General features: G+C 40.9%; 1 protein-coding gene and 1 long non-coding RNA gene across 4 annotated transcripts in view; one reads left to right on the top strand and one right to left on the bottom strand.

Moving 5' to 3' along the window:
• lmnb1 (lamin B1) overlaps positions 1 to 25,850 on the top strand; it is an 85,040-nt gene that overhangs the window by 38,112 nt on the left and 21,078 nt on the right. Inside the window, exons 8-11 of one of the 3 annotated variants that reach the window (XM_008423812.3) lie at positions 12,874 to 12,978; positions 13,612 to 13,731; positions 13,883 to 13,987; positions 16,555 to 17,701. The exons of the other annotated variants lie outside the window; for them this stretch is intronic. Of the exons in view, the coding sequence (XP_008422034.1) occupies positions 12,874 to 12,978; positions 13,612 to 13,731; positions 13,883 to 13,987; positions 16,555 to 16,596 (372 nt within the window). The 3' untranslated portion in view covers positions 16,597 to 17,701. Of the gene's footprint in view, positions 1 to 12,873; positions 12,979 to 13,611; positions 13,732 to 13,882; positions 13,988 to 16,554; positions 17,702 to 25,850 lie in introns of those variants that run through there. 3 annotated transcript variants of the gene reach the window in all.
• Positions 1 to 25,850, bottom strand: part of LOC103473512 (uncharacterized) — a 73,989-nt gene that overhangs the window by 24,496 nt on the left and 23,643 nt on the right. The gene's annotated exons all lie outside the window — the stretch shown is intronic.

Consider the following 25,850-nt stretch of genomic DNA (forward strand, 5'->3'; position numbering starts at 1 on the left):
TGTAATATATATTATAAAACTTATATTATGTTTTATAACATTGACCAGCAAAGTTTACACAGGTGGTAAAGACTATTATTTATATGTAATTCTTTCACTCTGTCAAAAGTAAGATGCATCCTAAATCTTCTGTTTTGTTTTGAAGGTTTCATAAAGACACGATGTGAGGACGAAGTGGGAGATATCTTTAAAGAAAGACTGATTCACTGCAGCACGGATGAATCTCGCGTCAGATTTTGGACTCAATCTCAGCTGCTGAATCACTCTGAAGCTATAAATCCTCAAAACATTTACATATATCTATATATATGTATGTGTATACATACATACAAACATGTATCCAATATATATTATTCAGTATTAATCATTTATTTTTCATTATTGGTCATTATTTGTTTGCATAGTTATATAAATATGTATTGATATTGCTAAATAATTTATTAAATAAATTGAGCGGTTGTGTGCTTTGTAATATGCTCATCATACATCAATATCAGAATATTCCATTCCTATGCTATTGTTATAGCCACTAAGCATATTTAAATATGCTGAACTATATATTGAAAACATACTTAAAAAATGCAATTGTTTCTAAATGTAGCTTTGATAGATGTTTGAATATGGTTTCCAGTAACAAAAAAGCGTGTTGCGATCGATTAAATGCACTGATACGTCATTGTGCCTGCTAAACACATAACGCTGAGTGGAGTGGTGGACCGCTCCAAGATGGCCGCTCTGAATCTCGTCAGCGACAATGGGCGAGAGCGGTCCATGAGGCGTCTATTCTGTCTATGGTCTCAGGGCTTAAAGAGCTCCGTCTGGGGGCTAGACTCCCGGCTTTTCAACCTAAGCGAGCATTGGACCAAACAGCCCGCCTCAACTAAACTGTAAATAGACAAAGATGTCTGCCAATCAGAATTCTAGCTCCCGTGTTTTTGACCAATGACTGTAAAACGGTTTGTAGTAAAGAAGCGCATGCGTTTTGTTCGGCAGTTAAATCAAATGCAATATGATAGACGATGGAGTTTGTCTCACCTGGTAAAGAAACACGTTTACTTGAATTAAAAAGGACTTAAAAAGAAGTGGCACTGGGCATGGCTAGAGAAAAGGGGACAAGACGGAAAGCCGCTGAGCAGTTGGTGTCACAAACTCACAGTGCCTGGAGCTTGTTTTTGTGTCGTGTGCCATGAAAAGCTGCTGTATGCTACGAAAGTCAAGAAGGCTCTCCTGCTACATGATTTAGACTAGTGGTCCCAACGTGGGCGGTATCGTCCCTTCGGGGGGCATTCAGAGAACGGCAGGGGGCGCTGGCGGAAATTTTTATAAAAGGGGGGCACTGGGATTCCTTTGGGGGGCATTTGGTCGAAGGTAAACTTTACAACTTAATGGTAGCTCTCCTTCTATTCAGTGTTAGCTTTTGGTGCAGCTCCGTTCTCCTGCTACTGGTAGCTTCACCGCATCAGTTCAGCGTTACACCAGCTGATGGCGTTGCTGTGATTCACTTTGTCTCGTGTCTGATTTTCAAATATTTTGTTTTATTGAGTATTTTTGTACATATGTTTTAGCAGGTCTGTGATCATGTCACTTATATTAAAAAGTGTTTTATTTCCGTTTGAAGGCTGCCCGCTTCCATGGAAAGACAACAGAAAATCGCTCTTATAAACATGTAATTACTAAAATCACGATACCCTCACTTTGTATCCCTCTGAAAAATGAACCAATTTAAATAAAGAAATCCCTCCATGGGTGATACCATGATAGAGGGCGTTCATTTTATAGCGTTAACACCTGTGCTGTAAGTGGTCCAGTATGAAACGGGTGTGATAGAACAACGGTACCACAGCAATTTTAAATTTCAATAATCAGAATACCGAAATTGTTTCCGTTGTTTTAAATGGATTATGTCAGTCTGCCTTTTCCCCATCAATACGTTTCCCGACCTCCCTGCACCATAGGGGGTTAAAAAAAAAAAACATACGCAAAAAAAAAACGATGCACACATTGCGCAAAACTCTGAAACAGGAGAAGCAGGACATAAAACGGAGCGACAAACTGGATGTGAATTATGGCATAAAAACAGAGAATCAGATGCTGAACAGTGAAAAATCAACACATGATGTGAAACACATGACTATTAGGCGGCACAGCAGGTGATGAATGAAGATTACTGATGGGAAAGCACGGCCCGCCATGCTTTACTAGCCCCCGCCGCCAGGCTAAGCGTTGCTTGTTTACGTTTTTGGGGGTAGGGGAAGAAAAAAAAAAAATGTTTTTTAATTATTTTTTTTAAAGCTGGGCTGCAAGCGTCTCTTTTGCTTTTATGCATTTAAACCCGACAGCGCGGACCAATCACACAGCTGACGCCTCGCGCGCGCCTCCTTTTACTCAAACTGGACACAGGCTGACCTGTATGGATATTTACATAAACCTACTGTGAGGAATTATGATCCTTTGGAGAACTCTATGTAAGACTTTAAAACCTGCCGTGTTAGCTCTGGTTGCGCAGCTCAATGTGAACCGCAGGAATAACTTGTAGTAGCGAATTCAGAGGACCGTTGAGCGAGTGGTGAGAATGAGTTATTTTGTGAACGAACAATTATATGCGGCGTTTACATCTCAACACGCTGCCCAGCGTGTGGCTCCGTGTCTGTCTTCCCTGTAAAGTTTATGTGTGTGGTCCCGGTTGGCCAAAGCGTTTGTGGATAACGAGCAGCGCTAACCTCATCATGCAGGTTCAGCCCGCTTAGGAGCTTTCACGCTCTCCTCGGAGTCGCACATCACGCTGATTTTATATTATTATTATTTTTAGTATTATTTTTCCGGTTACACGATGCATCAAACCATATCAAATGCGTCGTCTACTTAGAGTTAATACGTGCGGCCACTCGGAGGTCTGAGAAACTCGTCCCATAAACTCGACCAACCAGAGTAGTCTCTGTGACGCTTATTAAAAACTCAACAGACACGAAATGAAAGAGCTACTGAAGCCACATTAGCAGCATTGAATTAAATCTCCCATTTGTTGCTCATCTCTGCGTAGTGCAGCGGATTACCTCATCATGCAGGGCCGGTCCAAGGCTGTATGAGGCCTTGAGCAGACTTTGTTTTAGGGGCCCCTTTTGTTTCTAAAAGTATCAGCATCTCTAACAGCTTCTGTGTTAGATTTAGTGAAATATGGGAAAAGCGAGTAGTTTAATTGGCCAGCCTAAAAAGCATTAAATTGTAATCGCAGTTTACTAATTTGTATTTGTAAATTCAAAGATTAAACTCACAGCATCAGAATGTTGCTATGGTAACAAAACAATCCAACTATGAATATTGTTCTTTGAAGTTTTACAAAGTAAACCTCCGAGCTTCTTAAAATCTTGTATTTAAATGTTAAACAATTTAAAATCTTTAATTTATGTATGCCTAAACAATTGAATGCAATTTAACAGTATTGATCATCTCAATAAACAAGTGTTACATTTATCTGTTTTAAATATGTTTTAAAATATTAGCGTTTATGGGGCCCCTGAAGCCCTGGGGGCCAGATGGAGCTGCTGACTTAATTTGGATTAAACAGAAGTGCAAATTTGTTGCTTTTAGACTAGTTGTGGGTTTAAATAGCATTTCACTGGAGATCTTTTCCTGTAACATATAATTACACAACAACATGAGGGGGTGGGGGGGTGGGGGTACGGGACGGGGAGATAGTTGGCCGAGGCCTCGCAGCCCAACAGACGCCGCCTTGCAGGAGGAAATAGGAAAAATAAGAAAGAAAAAAAAACATCAGGTAAGGAGAGGAAAAAAAACAGCCTGTCTCACACTCTGCTCTTTGCAGGGCAGAGTTTGAGATGAAGATAAAAACCTCGGCACTTAAGCACATATAAACACATATAGACAAAACAAGCCAGGTACGAGGAGGAGGAGTGACGGTGCATATGGGTCTCATGAGTTATGCGTGTGTCAGACCATGAACCCTAACTCAAGCACGCGGTTTGTCCGTGATTGTGAGTATGTTGGGTTCACACACAAGCGTAAACAGTTCAGGCCCACAGATGTTCCAGGGAGGGAAGGGTGAGGGGGGGCAGCAGAACAGAGCCTTCTTTAGACATAACAACCAGGGGAGGATAAGCTGGCCAGCCCGGGGAGCCAGATTCCGATAGCAATAATTTGTTTAGGTCAGGCTGACATCAATTTAATGCCTTCCTTGAATGTCTTGCTGGTGCTTCTCAGTGGCAAATCCAAACAGCCGAATTTTAGGGTCTTCCGCCTGATCCGAGCAAACAACGTTCTCCAAGGTCACACCATATCCATTCTGAGTCCGAGATCCGCTGCCCAACCACGGTCCTGTTCCAGGATCGCACCCAGTCTGGCTCAGCTCCCGTATCATCTCAGTCCGAGTGTTGATCGCTCTGGAGATCCCATCAACCGTACCTGGCAGCATCGAAGTTGCCAAAACTGCTGCCGGTATCTTACAAAATTTCCGATAAGCCAGGTATCTGCCAACTCCAATAAGCAGAAAACCTGTTATCATGAATCCAATCATGTACACGGTCTTCCACTTCCATGTAGAATCCATTGTATATCCAGGAAAGAATGTCCCGTCAGGGTTCCTCTTTATCCGGTTTCCCAGTTGAAAAAATTGTATCAATTGCATTGAGAGATCAGCTGACTAGACCCATAATTTGCAACTTCGGAAGTTATTCAAAAGAAAGACTCTGAAAACACAGGACACAGACGGTGAGCAGGGAATATAGGGAGGACAGGGAGACGAGAAAGTGTGTCCTCCTTCGAAGGACAGAGCAGAAAGAAAAATCTTACATTTATATGTAAGATTTTATGGATCTGACAAGTTTACTTTGTAAAAGTTCAAAGAACAATATTCATAGTTAAATTGTTACCATAGCTCCAATCTGATGTTATCTTTGAGTTTGAGCTTTGTTCATACAAATGAGTAAACTACGATTATAACTTATTGCTTTTTAGGGTCGCCAATTAAACTGGTCCCCCTCTCCCATATTTAACTAAATTTAACACAGAAGCTATTAGAGATACTGATGTTTTTAGCATGAAGAGGGGCCCCTAAGTCAAATTCTGCTCCAGGCCTCATACAGCCTTGGACCGGCCCTGCATGATGAGTTAAATCCGCTGCACTGCACAGAGATGCACAACAAACGGGAGATTTAATTTAATGCTACTAATGTGGCTTTAGTAGCTCTTCCGTTTCATGTTTGTTGCGTTTTTAACAAGGAGACGCAGAAACTATTTTGGTCGGCCAAGTTTTATGGGACGAGTTTCTCAGATCTCCGCGCACATTAACTCTGGCTGACTAAGTGGACAACACATTCGATATGGTTTGATGCATCGTTTAACAGTAAAAATACTACTACTACTTCTGATAAAATAATATAACACCAGCGTGACTGTGAGGCGGCGAGCGCCAAAGCTCCTCACTGGTCTGAACCTGCATGATGAGTGATTAGCGCTGGTTCGTTAGCCACTAACGCTCCGACCAACCGGGACCACATACATAAACTTTATCAGCACAGACAGAGCTGGGCGCTGGACAGCATGTTGAAATTGAAAAGCCGCACAAAATTCTTTGTCCACAAATGTTCTCTACAAGAGCTACGCAACCAGAGCTAACGCGGTGGGGTTTGAACTCCTACCTTGATCTAAAACTCTGGAAAGAAACATACTTCCTCACAGGGGGTTGATGTAAATATCCATACAGGTGAGCTTGTGTCCAGTTTGAGTGAGAGGAGGCACGCTTGATCCACGCTGACATAAACTTAAGACATCCAGCTGCTGCAGCGCGCGAGACAACACGCATAGGCACCAGAGGTGTGATTGGTCTGGCTATCTTTTCTAAACATTTATTTTAGGAATAAATCTGCTCCTAACATCACCCAAACGCTCAGAGCAACAGAGACACTTGCAATATGGCTTAAAAAAAAAAAATCTTTTTTTAAATTTTTTTATTTATGTTTATTATAATTTTTCAAAAAACAAACCCTTGGTTTCCCCCAGTTATTATAAGCCTGGCGGCCCGCCATGCTTTTCCATCTTGCAATCCTATCAAAAGCCGGATTGCAAGCGTCTTTGTTGCTCTGATTATTTCAGTAGCAGATTTATTCCTAAAGGATAAGTTTATAAGAGAAAGGTTGATAGTTTAAGCATTTAAAGCTGGCAATGCGCTGTCCAATCACACAGCTGGCACCTCTGCGCATTGGCCCGCACGCCGCTGCTACTTAATGATCTTTACCTCAGTACGGATCAAACGCGATGAAACCATCCATCCATCCATTTTTTTGACACCCTTGTCCCTCAGTGGGGTCGGGAGGGTCGCTGGTGCCCATCTCCAGCTAATGTTCCAGGCGAGAGGCGGGGTACACCCTGGACAGGTCGCCAGTCTGTTGCAGGGCAACACAGAGACACACGGGACAAACAACCATGCACACTCACACCTAAGGGCAATTTAGACAGACCAATTAACCTGACTGTGCTGTTAGTGTTGTTGTAAGTGTTACTTTAGCACCCCCAGCAGTTGATTTTGTAAATAGCCAGAACAGTGACATCACAGGAAGTAGAAATCGATGGATGTTTACATGGTGCTTGACTGTAATCCACGTGCATCTGCCTCCATCCTTCGTCTTTATTATCTACTTATGTTTAGTTCTTTCATTATATTTTACTGTAACAAAAATAGTACATGTTGTAATTGTATTTTTGTTGTATTTTATTCAGTTTCACACTTTTTACGTTATTAAACCTATGGACAAAGAGAACTATCTTCTGTGTGTTAATGGAAGAAAGGTGTTGAACCTTGCTGCCGGTCCTCTTCTTCGTAGAGCGAAGTGGGAAAGATAGTACAGTGAAAAGACGGCACGTTATACACGAGGTAATCCAGTGCATGTTACTACAGCAACTGTCATCACACAATACAGCATCTACCGACCTGCAATATGGAGACAAAGTCAGCGTCATTAAAGACACAGTCTTATGCATCAATGTCATCCACTTGTTCCAGTGGAACAGCAACTAGCGCTGCAGCAAGCCAGGGCTAACGCTGAAGTGGCAAAGGCACGCTTAGTATTTGCAGAAAAAGAAATGAAGTTAAAAATGCAAAAGCCTCGACTAGAAGCTTCAATGGAAATGTTGACTATGGAAAAGGAGACTGCTGCAGCTGTAGCAAAGGCAGAAGCTTTAGAAGCAGTGATGGGAGCAAGTGAAGGAAAACACATCTGTAATCTTCCTTTCATCTCATCAGTAGTTGACTCTTCCGAGCTCATAAAAGACTATGTTGAGAACCAGGCTAAGATTTCAGCAGACATACGTTGAATCGCACCGTGCGCCTTCACACAATACGTTGTGCATGCCACATCTCACTCCACCAAGAGATGATTGCCCTGCTGTTGCTAATGCTAATGTTTTTAAAACACAGCAAAAAAGCCTTAACCCATTTATCACAATAGATGTCAACGCCACCTCATTGCAACAGATGGAGCACCAGTACAGAACAATCAAAGAAAATGATCATCCAGACTCTCTACTGCCTTCACACAGTCCCACTGCAAATCAGCAACCATGTGACACGAACAATGCAATGGAAGCTCGTCCCACATCCCAACGTGGCAACTTCCAGCAGCCTGCTCACTCAAATGATTCGCAGATGACAGACTTCGTCAGATTTCTAGCAAGACGAGAGCTTGTTACAACTGGTCTTTTACAGTTTAACGACAGACCAGAGAACTACAGGGCCTGGCGACGTACATTCCAGAATGCTATAAGAGACTTAAACCTAACGTGATGAAGAAATGGACCTGCTTGTCAAGTGGCTCGGAAGTGAATCAACTGAGCGTGCAAAACGCATAAGATCTATCCATTTAAACCAGCCAGCTAAAGGGTTGAACATGATCTGGAACAGATTAGATACTTCTTATGGTGCATCTGAAGCTATTGAGAAAGCTTTGTTTGAGAGACTTGATCATTTTCCAAAAATTGAAAACAAGGATCACACCAAACTTCAGGACCTCAGTGATTTACTGATGGAATTAGATGCAGCTAAAGCTGAGGGAGATCTGCCTGGTCTTTCTTATCTTGATAATCCCAGAGGTGTACATGCAGTAGCACAAAAATTACCTTACAGTATACAAGAAAAATGGCTCTCTCATGGATCTTCTTATAAACAATTACATTGTGTACCGTTCCCCCCATTCTCAGTCTTTGTCTCATTCATCTACAATCAAGCACAAATAAGGAATGATCCTAGCTTCAACTTTGTCAAGATGAAGTTAAAGTTAACTTACAAAGACCTCCATGGAAAAACAGAACGAGGGAAATCTCAGTTCACAAAACAGAAGTATCAGCTGCTGTGCGCTCAGACAACAGATACAAAAAGAACATGGAGGATCCAGATAAGAGATGTGCTATACATAACAAGCCCCACACATTACAGAAGTGTCGTGCATTTTGGGAAAAACCTTTAGAAGAAAGGAAAACTTTTCTCAAAGTAAATGGCATCTGTTTCAAGTGTTGCAACGTTTCAGCACACACTGCCAGAGACTGCCAAACTATTGTTAAGTGCACTGAATGCAGCAGTGACAGACACTCTTCAGCACTACACCCGGGTCAGGCACCATGGGTAAAAGACACCAAACCACCAATAGAGCACGGCGGGGAGCCAGAACCCATTCAAACTTCAAAAGTTACTAGCCAGTGCACTTCAGGCTGTGGAGGAGACCGCGCAGTCAAGAACTGCTCCAAGATATGCCTGGCCAGAGTCTATCCTAAAGGAGAACGTGACAAAGCCATAAAGGCTTATGTTATCATAGATGAGCAGAGTAACAGATCTCTGGCACACTCCAGTTTCTTTGACACGTTTGGTGTTCAAGGCCTGGCTGCTTCGTACTCACTAAAGACTTGCTCTGGAATGTCCGAAAATATGGGAAGAGTAGCTTCAGACTTCTGTATAGAGTCAATGGATGGTAAAACAGTGCAGCTACTACCAAGTCTGCTGGAGTGTAACGAGATACCAGACAACAGAGCAGAAATTCCAACACCGAGTGCTGCTCTTCATCATGAACATCTCAAACCAATCGCTCACCTCATCCCAGAACTCGAACCAGATGTCCCTATTATGCTCCTACTTGGACGTGACATCAGGCTTCATAAGGTTCATAAATACATCTATGGCCCACCAGAAGCTCCCTATGCTCAGAAACTTGCTTTAGGATGGGTGATTGTGGGCAAAGTCTGCCTTGGGCGTATTCATAAGCCACTCAGCGTGAACACATATTTCACCATTCACGAACAGGCTCGCACAACCATTTTTGAGCCCTGTCCAAGTGTTCTACATGTTAAAGAGAGATACAGTCCCAAAAGATCAAAAGATGTCTACGAGGTAGAAGATTTTGAGCTAGGTCACACAGTGTTCCAACTTACCAGCGAAGATAATAAACAAGCTTCATCCTTTGAAGATCTTGCCTTCATGGCAATAATGAAACAAGGAGTGAAAAAGGATGCTAGTAATAGCTGGGTAGCTCCTCTACCATTCAGACACCCAAGACAGCACCTCCCTGATAACAGACAGCAGGCTATTAGGCGATTTCACTCTCTCAAACACAACCTAGAGAAAAAACCAGAGATGAGCCAATACTTCTTCTCCTGCCCATGGAATGTTGTTGCAAGGCGTACAAGGGGTGGTCTCGCCCATAGTAAAAGATGAGCTGTAATATTCACTTGCATGGCTGTTAGAGCAGTTCACATAGAGGTCAACGAGTCTTTAGACACCTCCTGCTTTATCAATGCCCTCAGGAGATTTCTGGCCATTCGAGGTCCTGTGAAACAGATCCGATCCGACAGAGGCACAAATTTTGTGAGTGCATCAGCAGACCTAAAGATCCCATCTAATATTGACTCCAAATCTGTTGAGAAGTATTTGGCAGACAAAGGCTGCTCATGGGTCTTTAACCCCCCCCACATGCATCTCATATGGGTGGCTCGTGGGAAAGGTTAATTGGCATAGCCAGAAGAATCCTGGATTCAATGTTTCTGCAAGTTGGGACATCAAGTTTGACACATGAGGTGCTTACTACACTGATGGCAGAAGTGGTAGCAATTATCAATTCAAGGCCTCTCCTACCAGTGTCTACTGATCCAAGTGACACAGTTATACTCACCCCAGTTACCCTCCTAATTCAAAAGATGGGTGTTCCATCTGTTCCACCTGAAGACCCTAATGTTAAGGACCTCTGTAAGCAGCAATGGCGCCAGGTCCACCATCTGGCCCAAATGGAGAAGACAGTATCTGTCGACATTGCAGCCTAGAAGGAAGTGGCACAACAATCAGACGAATCTGGAGACTGGGAGCATTGTGCTTCTAAGAGACCAGCAACTCAAGAGGAATGAATGGCCCCTGGGGATAATTACTCAAGTTCTCTCCAGTCAAGACAACAAGGTCCGCAAAGCAGAGGTCAAGGTGTCAAAGCAGGATGGAACTAAAGTATTTCTGAGACCAGTGACGGAGCTCATTCTTCTGTTACCGCCAACCTAGAACTGTACTGTTTCAGAAGTTTAGAAGTGTTTCTTATTCAATGTTGATAGTGGCATTTATCTATGCCAGGCGGGGAGTGTGCTGTTAGTGTTGTTGTGTTACTTTAGCACCTCCAGCAGGTGATTTTGTAAATAGCCAGAACAGTGACATCACAGGAAGTAGAAATCGATGGATGTTTACATGGTGCTTGACTGTAATCCTTCACCTGCATCTGCCTCCATCCTTCGTCTTTTGTGGTATCGTCTGTATGTATACTGTTTATTATCTACTTATGTTTAGTTCTTTCACTATATTTTACTGTAACAAAAATAGTACATGTTGTAATTGTATTTTTGTTGTATTTTATTTCAGTTTCACACTTTCTACATTATTAAACCTGTGGACAAAGAGAACTGTCTTCAGTGTGTTAATGGAAGAAAGGTGTTGAACCTTGCTGCCGGTCCTCTTCTTCGTAGAGCGAAGTGGGAAAGCCAGTACACTGACAGTCATGTTTTTGGACTGTGGGAGGAAACCGGAGTACCCGGAGAAAACCCACGCATGCACAGGGAGAACATGAAAGACCGGGGCTGGGAATCGAACCCAGAACCTTCTTGCTGCAAGGCAACAGCTCTACCAACTGCGCCACTGTGCAGTATGCTGAAACCATTAAATCAAATTTAGCAGCATTGATAATCTCAGTAAACAAATGTTACATTTATGTATCTGTGGTCTGTGTTAAAATATTAGCCTTTTTGTGGCCACTGAAGTCCTGGGGCCTTATGGAGCTGCTGACTTAATTTGGATTAAACAAGTGCAAATAATTGATATTCATTGTAATTGTATTTTTCGATTTGTTTTTAAGACTGGTTGTGGGTTTAAATAGCATTTCACTGGTGATGTTTTCCTGTAATATAATTACCCAGTAATATTTTTACTTTTCCTGTCTACTTAACATATTTTAACACAAAAACACGGTGGACCACCTCGAACACCAGGCGTAGCAAGATTTCTGGGGGAAGCCCTATATATGATATTTGTATATATCTTGTCGTGACTATGTTGTCTTTGGTTGGGTGAACAAAATCCTCCTGGGGGGTTGTTTAATTGGCAGAATTGAAAAGCAATCATTAGTAATTGTAATTTACTGAAATGTATAACATTGAACTCAGCATCATATTGTTGCTATAACAACAATGAAGATTGTTCTTTGATCTTTACAAGGTAAACTTCCCAGCTCCTTAAAATCTTAAAATTAAATGTTAAACAATTTTAAATCTTTTAATTTATCTATGCTGAAACCGTTAAATAAAATGTAACAGCATTGACATTCTCAATAAACAAATATTAAATATCCATATATGTGGTTCTTTAAAATATTAGCATTTATGGGGCCCCTGAACGTCCTAGGGGCCTGGTTTAATTTGGTTTCAACAGAAGTGTAATTAATTGATGTTTATTTTAATAGTATTTTTATTTGTCGTTTTTAAGACTATAGTTGTTACTTTAAATAGCATTTCACTGACCACGTCTTCCAGTAACATTTATAATTACCCAGTAATATTTTTACATTTCCTGTCTACTTAGCATTTTTAATACAAAAACAAGGCAGGCCCCTGTACACCGCCTCAGCACCCCAACCACCAGGCTTAGTGAGTTTTTTGGGGGAAACCCTGGCTGAATTGTCCTTCACCTGAAGCACAACCAGTTTATCATCTACTTTTAATTTTTAATCTGATTAATTTTTTAAATCGACTGACGGCACTAGTATTTACCCCATGGTAGGAGCTCAGAAGCATACCTGTCAAGTCTCCCATTTTGGCTGGGAGACTACAGTGTTTTGCCCCCTTTCCCACCATTCTCCAGTATTGGTATTTCCTGTGAATATCCCATATTGTCACGCTCCCCCTCCGTCTTTGCGCTCCCCCTCTGCCTCCCAGCCCCCCCAGGTCTTAAGTTTGTTTCTCAACCCCTACCACAGATGGCAACATTTACCGTATTCTCAAACCCAAAACTTGACAGATGTGCATACCTTTGTGCCTACCTGTCCTTGTCTTTCTGTATAGAAAGACGAGGACAAAGTGAAACAGCAATCCTTTTTCAAGCAGCTTTGAGTTTACTGTTGGAACGGCTTGTGTTAATACTGGCAGGATTTCCGCCACACACTCGCACACTGTAGATAGACCATTGAGACCAAGACTGTATGTCAGACAAAAATTATGTCAGCGTATAGTCAGATGCAAGTGGTGTCTTGCATAGAAAATAAGCATATTAAACAAGTGTACAAGAGACAATTTAAAATCTTGCAAATGTTTTGTTTTAGTATTGTCTTCTAAGTGTAAATAATTGTGTATCAGGACCAGGCCATGGTGGGTTACGAGATGGTCAAGAATGTTGGAAATGTTGCGTCTACTTACAAGTTCACACCCAAATATGTCCTGAAAGCTGGGCATAAAGTCATGGTAAGATCTATTGTTAAAATTACTTTAAAGTTTTTTGTTTCTTTGGAAGAGTAGTTTGAAACATTTGTTCAATTTCCATATATTGATATCAATTTACAAAACCCAGTAACACTTTATTTGACGGGGTGTGTATAAGACTGACATGGCACTGTCATAAACATGACATAACACCTTTCATGAACATGAACGAGTCTTTATGAATGTTTGACAGTTGTCATGAAGTCATTTGGTAATTAATGACAATGCAAAGTTGCTCTAAAAGTTGTATTGAAAGTCCATTAAAAGTGCCAATAATGAAATAAAATGTAATTATTTACAAAATCATACAAAGTTGGGACTTTTAATATACTTTTAATGCAACTTTTAAAGTGTCATTATTTACCGAATGACACTTTATGACAACAGTCATAGACATTCATAAGGACTCGTTCATGTTCATGACAGGTGTCATGTTTATGACAGTGTTATGTCAGTCTTATGCACACCCCTTCAAATAAAGTTACCAAAAATCCCAAAACTTTATCAAAGCATAGTTTGTAATGTCAATAAGATAAAGACTTCTACTGTTCTGCTGATCTGTATATTTTTGGATTGAGTGCATGAATTTTAGTGGTGTTTATACATTCTGTGCAGATCTGGGCGTCTGATGCTGGCGTGAGCTCCAAACCTCCCTCTGACTTGGTGTGGAAAAACCAGTCATCTTGGGGGTCAGGAGAAGATGTTAGTATGGTGCTGATGAACCCTCAGGGAGAGGTAAAGTTTCAATTACATAATACTGTTAAATTGTTTTCTTTCACTATTGTTTTTATACAATATTTTCACAAACTTAAGGCAAAGGTGTCAAATTTACTCATATAATGTTAATAATATTCTGAATTCTACTTGACACTGATTTTTTTGACAGGAAGTGGCAAAGAGAATCACCAAATACAAGATAGCAGAAGAAGATGATCAGGGAGATGAAGATGACTATGGTATAGAAGCCATTGAGAAAGACCTCAAACAACAGGTTGGGTCCTAGTTTTTTGTTTCAAATAGTTAAAATTATTGAAGCTTTTTTTAGGGAATACATCTCTTAGTGGAGACTTTTCTTGGGTCCTATTGCTTCTAGTGCTTTGAATTCAAATGTGATCGTGCAGACGTCAAGTTTTTCTGGTGTACAATTTAAATTTAAGCATTAACTAGCCTTAAAGTACCGTTTGTCCCTCTCACATGGTCAGGATCAAATGATTTCTGCGATGTGGAAAACATGGACGGAATTGTGGAAAAATAACATTCACATCACAAGTTAATATTATGTAGCTACTAGAGCTGAAACGATTCCTCGAATGATTCGAGTACCTTGATTATTAAAATTGCTCAAGGAAAATTTACCTGCCTCGAAGCTTCGTTAAATTATATTTTATTATTCCGGCCGGAACATTATTTGCGTTATGCGTAGCTCTTACTTCAGCCTCTGAGTTGTTGATGAAAGCTAAGTGTTAGCGGCATAACGTCCAATTTTCAAGTGCGGCCCATGGGGATTTTATTGATTGATAATGCCCGGGTTTTCAATGATTTTGGGGGACCAGTAAGCATCCTTAAAATGACAGGCGCGATACCTGGAGTACGGCAGCCTTTTTCCTCTGGGAGATGCTGGTTGAAAGTGAACAGCGGGAAGAGAACTGCAGGAGTATTTATACAGATGAGCGGATAGACGGAACACGGCTAGACTAATATCCGATAGTAACACCCGTGTTATGCCAGATTTTTATTTTAAAAAATTATTTGATTACTTGATTAAATCATAAGAGTAATCGATAGATTACTAAATTACTAAAATATTCTTTTACAACAGCCCTAGTAGCTACAGTGTTTCACACAGTTGACGCAAAACTGCAGCTCCGTCAGAAAGCTGACAACAGCTGCACCGTTTCTCAGTAAGTCATGCAAATGACGGACTAGCCCAAGTTTTGGCTGCAGAGAAATGAACATACTGATGTTTAAATGATCCTTTTTTTGTATTGATCTTCTGTAATTTAACTTTCCAAGACACTGAATTTTGGTTTTTCATTATCTGTAACCCATAAGAATTACAATAAACACACACTTGAAATATTTTTTATATAATCAATCAAATCAGGCTGCACAAAATTCATGGTCAAACTGCATACACATCTCATTGTTACAGATACATTCCCCTGACGTCACTGCCTTTGCTAGCAATGTCTTGAATGTTGCAACTTGTGCTATCTTTCCCTGATGTGTGAATTCTTGCCCCGTCTAGTTTATTATTACTTTAGACCAAAGTTGGTCCTCGAGGACCGGCATCCTGCATGTTTTGGTTCTCTCCCTGGTGGTAGTAACAACCTTTTCAGCATGTCAGTGTTCTTCTTAGGCCTTCTAATGAGCCATCATTGGATCCAGGTGCATTAAACCAGCCTAGTTACTGAAAATGTGTTATCTAAATAAAATTACCCTACAACTGCTAGGAGAGGCAAGTGTCTGCAGGTAAAGGAACATTTAAAGCAATAACTCTGATTCATTTGGCCACTTGGGGGCACTCTGGAATTGAATGCTGACTGTTATATTTAATGATGGTGAAAAAGGATGATAAAAAATAATCTATTGCACTATTGCATTATGTTTAACCTAAAATTACATGTACTCTGTGATGTTGTCGTCCATATCGTTTTGTTATTTGTATTTCATTTCTAAATACTAGTTAGTGATGCAAGCCACGTGATGTGGGGGCCACTGTAAGAATACTCAATTTAAAGCTGGAGTTATATGTGGATCCTAAATTTAAAAAACTCATGAAGCGTTAACATTTAATTTCCAGATGATCTGATCATTTTAATGTTTTTAAATTTTGTTGCGCTTTCTTGTACAATGACAAAAGAATTCTAATTAATCTTTTCAGGCTTTTCAATTTTGGAATCATTCATGTGTACAAACCCTGTTTATAACAAGCAAATTAAAATGAGAAAACAAGCTTGGGATGTCCTGGGGAAAGCATTTAACTGGTCATACCACCATAAGACACAGAAGCCCACCCCAGTCATCTGTAGCATAATGTGAGTTTTCACAATGGGAACTCATCAAAACTGATAAACATACTTCAGACATCACCAAACTTGATCTTTCACAGATTCTCCTTAATTTTCTTGTCATGTGATGGCATCTTAACTATTTTCAGATATGCACACATACTGCTGACCACTCTTTGGGGTTTACCTGTAGCTGTTTGAAGGACAAGAGAATGAGCATCATGTTTCACACACCAAAGTATTGTGCTATTAAAAACATCAATTTTTTTATTTGACCCTTATTTTTTTTAAGTACTGCATCAAGATAATTTTTTTTACTAAGTGACACCGATGCACAGTTCTTACTTTGTAGCGAGACATAAATAACAAGTCAAACTGGTTCAACTCATTAAAATTTATGGGCCAAATCAGAGCAGTTCAGGGCCCCTCAACATAGCTGTTAAATCCATTCCGCAATTTTCATTTATTCAAATTTCTAGGAATTCAAGCCTGACAATTTGTGTTGAAAAGTTTTTTAAAAGCATTTTTAATGTTTGTTACTCTGCAGAAAGATGCTAACGCTGTCAAAAGAGGATGCTTCATCATGTGATCTTGGTCAGAGACCAGTCACCTCTGAGCCCAGCCAGTCATCTGCCAACTTTGATAGTGCTATTTTTATATATTTTGTAGTGTTTCAGTAGTGTATATCATTGTTTTGTTTTTGTTATAAAAAGGCTTTTTGTAAATGTTTTTGTTTGAAAACCAAAACATTGTTAACCTGTAGTTCATAATCTTGAGACCAAATAGCTTAACTCAAGATGTCACAATGAGAATGTTTTTTTGTTGTTGTTGCTATTTTTCTAACATGTTTTCTGTCATTTTTAAGATATTCTTAAATTGTAGGGTTTTAAAGATGAAAAGCAACAAAAAGTGATTGGGTGGTATAGAGCTACTGCAATTTTTCATTGCTAAAGTTCTACATGTCCTGTGATAGTAGTGACTTTGCTTCAGCAGAACTTTTGCTTAGATACCCAAATTGTCTCCCATGCCCTTTGTCTGTGCTCAGTAGTCTGAAGGTGTAAGTTTGAAGTTTAACATGACTCTAGTTGTCTATGGTATGATGTTTTATTAAGAGATCTGACAGACAGATATCTTACCAAAGTGGCAAGTGCAGGTTTTCAACAATGTCTTTTTTTATGAGAAATGTTAATATTCACACACTCCCTAATGTGATACGCAGCACCTAGTCTGTTTTTTTTTGCTTGCACTGCAACATCTGCAGTATTGATTGTATTAACTTTTGATATCTTGAAGAGCTTAAAGTACAGTTTTTATTATGATGCATGCTTTAGCAGTCTTTAATCATCGTTGAATTTAAATATCTGTATTTGGTTTTATTTAAGGCCATTAAAATCGTGTTCTGTAGAAAGTAGAGAAAAGAGGAAATCCCGTAGACATCGGTAGAGTCCAAATGGCCAGAAATCGGTAAAACTATACTGCTCTGTTTTCCATCTATTTACTTGCTTTGCATTTGTTGTTGTCAGTTAATAAAGTAGTGTGAAGTTCTAGTCTTTACTTTTTATACTCCATTGAATTGTATTTTAGCTACATAGTGATATTTTTAACATAGCAAACATTTCCCATCCAGTGTATGTATAATTGCATGCTAATGACTTTTTTTCAATTATCGATTAAAAAGTTAAATTAAAGCAAAATTTGGGTCTGCATTTCATTTTAAACCATATTGCCCACATTTGTGTTTAAAGAAGAATAAAATTACTGTCATGAAGGATGTGTCGTGGAAAAAATTAACAAGAGTCTGGATGAGAAGAAATAAGAAATTTATTAAAACCTTGCAAGGTGAAAATAGAAATACAAAGTGAAAGGAGTCTGTCAAGTCTGCTCTGACCAGCAGTGGATCTGGCTTCCTTTTCTAGATTCTGATCAGAGAAGAGAGACTTAATTGGACAAGAGGTGTGAGTCCCTGATTATGTATCAGGGATTCTGTGAAGCCCAACACAGATGGTCTGGTCATTTGTCTATTGTTAAGGATAGGGGGTTGTTTCATGCTAAAGAGGGCAGATAAGTCCTGGGTTGGGGAAGTAACACTTAGTCTCCTGGATCAAGGAGCTCTCCCCTGCTGTTGTATGGCACTGTAGAAGTCTATAGGAGACCAGCTTGACCAATTTCATAAGATCATGCAGACTCATGATCTTATCAGACACAATCTAAAGCAGAAAAGGGGTGAGGAGCACATAAAATTTTCCATTACAGATGTCATTTAGGCTGTATGACTTTTTAAAAAGAAATATGTAAACATTTATTTATATTTTTTAAAAATCCATTGTGAAATGTTATGCATTATGGTGCATACTATGCTAAATGTAGAGGTCCTTCTCAAAAAATTAGCATATTGTGATAAAGTTCATTATTTTCCATAATGTAATGCTAAAAATTAAACTGTCATATATTTTGGATTCATTGCACACCAACTGAAATATTTCAGGTCTTTTATTGTTTTAATACTGATGATGTTGGCATACAGCTCATGAAAACCCAAAATCCCTGTCTCGAAAAATGAGCATATCATGAAAAGGTTCTCTGAACGAGCCGTTAACCTCATCATCTGAATCAACAAAGTAACTCTAAACACCTGCAAAAGATTCCTGAGGCTTTTAAAAACTCCCAGCCTGGTTCATTACTCAAAACTGCAATCATGGGTCAGACTGCTGACCTGACTGCTGTCCAGAAGGCCATCATTGACGCCCTCAAGCAAGAGGGTAAGACACAGGAAGATATTTCTGAACGAATAGGCTGTTCACAGAGTGCTGCATCAAGGCACCAAAAAGTGTGGCAGAAAACGCTGCACAACGAGAAGAGGTGACTGGACCCTGAGGAAGATTGTGGAGAAGGTCCGATTCCAGACCTTGGGGGACCTGAGGAAGTAGTGGACTGACACAGGACGAAAAATGGGATTTTCGTCAGCTATTGACACCTTGTTCTGCCGTGCGCATGGAGATTGAGGGCTTTCGGCAAGAGGTCTTAGTCAGAGTCGAACACTGCCAAAAATGGTCAAAAACGCTGTGTCCGTGTTCCCCTATCACCCCCGTCCCCTTGTGCCTAGCAGAGGTTTTCGTATTTAAATTAAGTTGCTGAGTGCCATGCAAATGCAAATCAACTGTTGAGCACCGCCTTTTGACTCTTATTCATTTTGTAGCTAATCCCTTTTAATTTCTGTTCACCATAAAGAAGTATGTTTGAAGAAAACAATCCATCTTATCCATTAAAATATATATTACATGTGTGCTAGGAGCACTGAAAAAATTTAGTTTTGGTTGAATTGATGATATAAAAGAAGAATATGCATGATTACATACAATAGACTTTTGTGAAACGTGATCTTTGACATTCCTCCTATCTGAAGATTTATCTTGTGATGGGAGGAATTGCACAACTTAATCAAAAATAATAATAAAAACCATGTTCCAGAGGTAGATTGTACATAAAGTATTTTTGTGAATAATATTCAAACTAATGTTAATGTTCACTGATTGCTTTAAGGACCCAGAGTCATTCTATATATGAGTGGTAGTGGTCATTCCACATCACAATACAGGACTTGACAAACTACAGATTTTTCAGTATTCAGTTGCTTAGCTCTCAAGTTTAAATTGAAGAACAAAATGGTTGAAAGTTTGTGATACCTTCTGATACAGTATAAACATTTGTATTTATTTTTTTTTTAAAGTTTTGTTAGTTAAGCATTAAATATAAGTCACGGATTATGAATCATATTTTGTGTAAACTAAAAAGGAGACAATTCAAAGTAGAATTGAGTAAAACATATAACTAATTATACTAAAAATAAAATATACTGTCACATAACTTTAAAAAAAATAACTTATAGAATTTTTTTTTTTCTGTCAACTTTCATTTAACACTCCAGTCCAGTTGGTGGCCGTAATGCACTTTCATAGTCGGTCAAGCAGCCGCCATTAAACTCCAGAGGAAGATATGCACTGGAAAATACCTGTGCGTTGTGTGAAATGTCCTATTTCACGGAGTTACCTTTTCAGTATCATTTTGATATTAAGCAATGATCCGGCGGAAAACAACAGATGACACCGCGGCAGTCCAACAAGACCGAACTCACGGTAAGAAAGCTTTAATAATTAACACGTGGAGCGAGGCCAGTTGCTTTGTTTGTTTCTTACAGAAAGCGGTTTGTCGTTTTCTTAATGCCGAAACAAGTGTAGTGTTTTCAGTCCATGTGTTGTAAACGTTCTCCGCAAATGGTTTGAAATTCTCTGCTTTGTCTTTTGATACCATAATAGCTCAAAAGCATTACAACAGAGACCCATTATGTAGAACATTTTATATCATGCTTCACTTCCAGTATGTTAATGTAGGAGGAAATGCAACTTAATTTATGAGCCTGAAAATATTTGCATCCATCTTGTTGATATGAAACTGATAGCATTAGCTCAGAGAACAAGTGTCATTACGTAGAAGAGATTAAATCCTTTCAGCTCTTTATTTCCCCCAATTAGCACAGGGATGCATGTTTTGGCAATATAGATTTTGAACCTGCCACAATATGCATCCCCTCTCTATTCCCTTCAAATATTATCCTATCGATATAAAACTTACCAAACCAGCAGTTCTTGGAACTATTCGGATTATGTAGAAAAAGTTATTTCACTGTTAACTCTTGAATTCTTCAAATTAGCACAGGGTTGTGTTTTTGGGCAAAATTTCCAGCCTGCCAAAATATGCATCCCTTATCTATTCCCCTCAAATATTATCCTATTGATTTAAAACTTATACCAGCAGTTTATGGCACTCTTCTCAGATTATATAGAAAAAGTTATTTCACTCTTAACTCCTTATTTCTCCAAGTTGGCACAGGGATCCGTTTTTGGGCAATATGGATTTCCAGCCTGCCAAAATATGCATCCCCTCTCTATTCTCCTTAAATATTATTATAGTGATTTAAAATTTATACCAGCAGTTCTTGGAGCTACTCTCATTATGTACAAAAAGTAATTTTACTTTTAACTCTTTATTTCTCAAAGTTAGCACAGGGATGCATTTAGGGCAGGCCCAAACGTGTACTGAGGGTCTGCTGGGAGCGTCTGGCGGAGTCCCCTGTGAGACGGAGCTTCAACTCTCATCTCCGGCAGAACTTCGAACACGTTCCGGGGGAGGTGGGGGACATTGAGTCTGAGTGGACCATGTTCCGTACCTCCATTGCCGAGGCGGCCTATCGGAGCTGCGGCCGCAAGGTCGTTGGTGCCTGTCGCGGCGGCAACCCTCGAACTCGTTGGTGGACACCTTCGGTGAGGGATGCTGTCAAGCTGAAGAAGGAGTCCTACCGGGCCTTTTTGGCCTGTGGGACTCCAGAAGCAGCTGATAGGTACCGGCGGGCGAAACGGCATGCGGCTCGGGTTGTCGCTGAGGCAAAAACTCGGGCATGGGAGGAGTTTGGAGAGGCCATGGAGACAGACTTCCGTACGGCTTCGAGGCGATTCTGGTCCACCATCCGGCGTCTCAGGAGGGGGAAGCAGTGCAGCACCAACACTGTTTATAGTGGGGATGGTGCGCTGCTGACCTCAACTCGGGACGTTGTGGGCCGGTGGGCGGAATACTTCGAAGACCTCCTCAATCCCACCAACATGCCTTCTGTTGAGGAAGCTGAGCATGGGGACTCTGGGCTGGGCTCTCCAATCTCTGGGGACGAGGTCGCCGAGGTGGTCAAAAAGCTCCTCGGTGGCAGGGCCCCGGGGGTGGATGAGATCCGCCCGGAGTTCCTTAAGGCTCTGGATGTTGCGGGGTTGTGTTGGCTAACGCGACTCTGCAATATCGCATGGACATCGGGGGCAGTTCCCCTGGACTGGCAGACTGGGGTGGTGGTCCCCCTGTTTAAAAAGGGGGACCGGAGGGTGTGCTCCAATTATAGGGGGATCACACTCTTAAGCCTCCCTGGTAAGGTCTATTCAGGGGTCCTGGAGAGGAGGGTCCGTCGGATAGTCGAACCTCGGATTCAGGAAGAGCAGTGTGGTTTTCGTCCTGGTCGTGGAACACTGGACCAGCTCTACACCCTCAGCGGGGTCCTGGAGGGTGCATGGGAGTTCGCCCAACCAGTCTACATGTGTTTTGTGGACTTGGAGAAGGTGTTCGACCGTGTCCCTCGGGGGCCCTTTGATACGGGCTGTCAGGTCCCTGTATGACCGGTGTCAGAGTCTGGTCCGCATTGCTGGCAGTAATACGGGCTCGTTTCCGGTGAGAGTTGGACTCCGCCAAGGCTGCCCTTTGTCACCGATTCTGTTCATTACTTTTATGGACAGAATTTCTAGGCGCAGCCGAGGTGTTGAGGGGATCCGTTTTGGTGGCCTTAGGATCCCATCTCTGCTTTTTGCGGATGATGTGGTCCTGTTGGCTTCATCGGAACGTGATCTGCAGCTCTCACTGGAGCGGTTCGCAGCCGAGTGTGAAGCGGCCGGGATGAGGCTCAGTGCCTCCAAATCCGAGGCCATGGTCTTGAGCCGGAAAAGGGTAGAGTGCCTTCTCCGGGTCAGGGGGGTCGTCCTGCCTCAAGTGGAGGAGTTTAAGTATCTGGGGATCTTGTTCACGAATGAGGGAAGAAGGGAACGGGAGATCGACAGGCGGATTGGGGCAGCGTCTACTGTGAAGCGGGCGCTGTACCGGTCCGTCGTGGTGAAGAGAGAGCTGAGCCAAAAAGCGAAGCTCTCGATTTACCGGTCGATCTACGTTCCCACCCTCATCTATGGTCATGAGCTTTGGGTCATGACCGAAAGAACGAGATCACGGGTACAAGCGGCCGAAATGGGTTTCCTCCGCAGGGTGGCTGGGCTCTCCCTTAGAGATAGGGTGAGAAGCTCGGTCATCCGGGAGGGACTCAGAGTAGAGCCGCTGCTCCTCCACGTTGAGAGGAGCCAGTTGAGGTGGCTCGGGCATCTGGTCAGGATGCCTCCTGGACGCCTCCCTGGTGAGGTGTTCCGGGCACGTCCCACCGGGAGGAGGCCTCGGGGAAGACCCAGGACACGCTGGAGGGATTACGTCTCTCGGCTGGCCTGGGAACGCCTTGGGATTCCCCCGGAGGAGCTGGAAGAAGTGGCTGGGGAGAGGGAAGTCTGGGCCTCCCTTCTGAAGCTGCTGCCCCCGCGACCCGACCCCGGATAAGCGGAAGAAAATGGATGGATGGATGGATGGATGGATGGATGGAAATTTTGCCCAAAACGCATCCCTGTGGTAATTTGAAGAATTAAAGAGTTAAGAGTGAAATAACTTTTTCTACATATTCTGAGTAGTTCCAAGAACTGCTTGTATAAGTTTTATATCGATAGGATAATATTTGAGGGGGATAGAGAGGGGATGCGTATTGTGGAGGGCTCAAAATCTATATTGCCAAAACATGCATCCCTGTGCTAATTGGGGGAAATAAAGAGCTGAAAGGATTTAATCTCTTCTACGTAATGACACTTGTTCTCTGAGCTAATGCTATCAGTTTCATATCAACAAGATGGATGCAAATATTTTCAGGCTCAATTTATATTATGAGCCTGAAAATATTTGCATCCGTCTTGTTGATATAAAATTTATAGCATTAGCTCAGAGAACTATTCTCTGAGCTAATGCTATAAATTTTATATCAACAAGACGGATGCAAATATTTTCAGGCTCATAAATTAAGTTGCATTTCCTCCTACATTAACATACTAGAAGTGAAGCATGATATAAAATGTTCTACATAATGGGTCTCTGTTGTAATGCTTTTGAGCTATTATGGTATCAAAAGACAAAGCAGAGAATTTCAAACCATTTGCGGAGAACGTTTACAACACATGGACTGAAAAAAAAGTTCGACTCATTGTGTCAATAAAAGTGTAAAAACCGTATTTATTTCAAGTAATTTGCGAAATAAAACCCACCGTATTAGGGATTACATGGTTGAGAAACATGATAATGTTACAAATATCTTTAAAATTTCCTCTTCGGTCATATTTTTATCCGTTTCCTCGTCAATATGCGAGAGCTTAGAGCGATGCGCGCTCCCGCGACAGGGGATGCAAATTTGGGCAGGCGTGCTTTTCTGGGCATAACACCGGTATGTATAATCACTGCGTTGATTCCCGACTGTAAAACGGCTGGTTGAGAATAATTTTAACTTATTTACTTACGCATTTTTGAGAAATCGATATATTTGCTACAATGTTTTTTTTAATTTTACATTTATTTCCACAGACTCCACAGAATGAGAGTCACATTTGTGTCAATCAGACTCTTCAGGAACGTTCTGATGTCCGTGATGAGGACAGAGATGCAACTGTGTGTGAGTATCTACTATTTTAGAATGTTGATGATATTTTATGCTTCAACATTGTTTATGAATATAATGTAATTATGCTATGTATTGACGATGCACAAAAATGTTTTCCAGCTGCATCCAGGACCTACTGCCAGTCATCCAGATGTAGCTAAAGAAAGAAGCAGGTCAGATTTATTACTAGAGATGTCACAATTGCATCAAATGCATCAGTTTTGCATGCATGTCTGTATATATGTGGGTATGAATGCAATCAACAGTGAAAAGAAAAATAACATTACATTTTCTTAAGAAGCTGTAACGTTTTGGGACAAGATGTTGTGCAATAATTTTAATGTAGCCTCAATGGTTAATGACAAATCACTTAAGTACTTTTATCAATGTTTTGTTAAATATCATGTTTATTCACATGATATTCAGGAGTTGATACTTTACCACATAGCCATAGTTTTCAATGACAAATGGATTACACCTCCCCATATTTGGTGTTTCTAAACCAAGACACTTAAAATGTCAGTATAGTTTCAACAATATGTTTTCATAAAGATTCTTTATGACTTAATGTCTGTTCTGTGTCAACAGCTGCTGGAGGCGAGAGAGAGCGTCCTGGCAGCAGAGGAGATTTCCTTTTGGGAAGGTGTCACCATTGACCTCATGTCTGATGAAGAGGATGGCGTCTTCGAGGGTGAATCGGGCTGGATTGTGAGACCACCAAGTTTCCGCAGCCAGGAGCTCGACAACCTCTGCTCCAAACTAGAGGAGAGACTTGAAGCCAACCCTAAATACAGCATGTTGCGTCACAAGCATTTGTATGTTGGATCATGCTCAGAAAGAAAGCCACCACCACACGGCCCAGAAGTAGACGAGCATTTTGTGCTGTAATTATTTATTTTTTTTAAGCTGAAGTTTTTTTTTATTTATAGATGTGTTATTTTATGTGTGGTTTCTTTATTTGTAGATGTGTGTTATATGCATGTATGTACATATTTCTTTTTCAACAAAAATTTAAAATATAAACTTATGCCTTGTGCTTGGAGTATTTTTATTTCTGGGTTATTTTTTATAATTTATTAGGGAGGGGCTTAACCAGGCCTGTAATTATAAAGGTCTAGTGTGTCCAGTAGGGAGATATCTACCAACCAATCACGTGTCAGTAATAATGAATTGTGATGTCATTGTTTTTTCATCCAATGACTGACAATTCACGTGGGTCTCCTGTTGCTATTCACAAGTTAAGTAGAGTCGTTAAGCTGTTAAGGCCATCGAAGCATCCTGGGCTCCATGACACCTCAGCAGAGCCACAGGCTGATGGCCTCCATGCCGCATTGAAGGCTGCAAAAGGATTCCTGACCAAGTATTGAGTGCATAACTAAACATAATTATTTGAAGGTTAACTTTTTTGGTTTTAAAATGCGTCTTATTGGTTGGATGAAATATGCTAATTTTTTGAGACAGGGATTTTGGGTTTTCATGAGCTGTATGCCAAAATCATCAGTATAAAAGACCTGAAATATTTC

This window comes from Poecilia reticulata, chromosome 12 (genome assembly GCF_904066995.2).
Source record: "Poecilia reticulata chromosome 12, P_reticulata-male-v2, whole genome shotgun sequence".
Taxonomy (NCBI): Eukaryota; Metazoa; Chordata; class Actinopteri; order Cyprinodontiformes; family Poeciliidae; genus Poecilia; species Poecilia reticulata.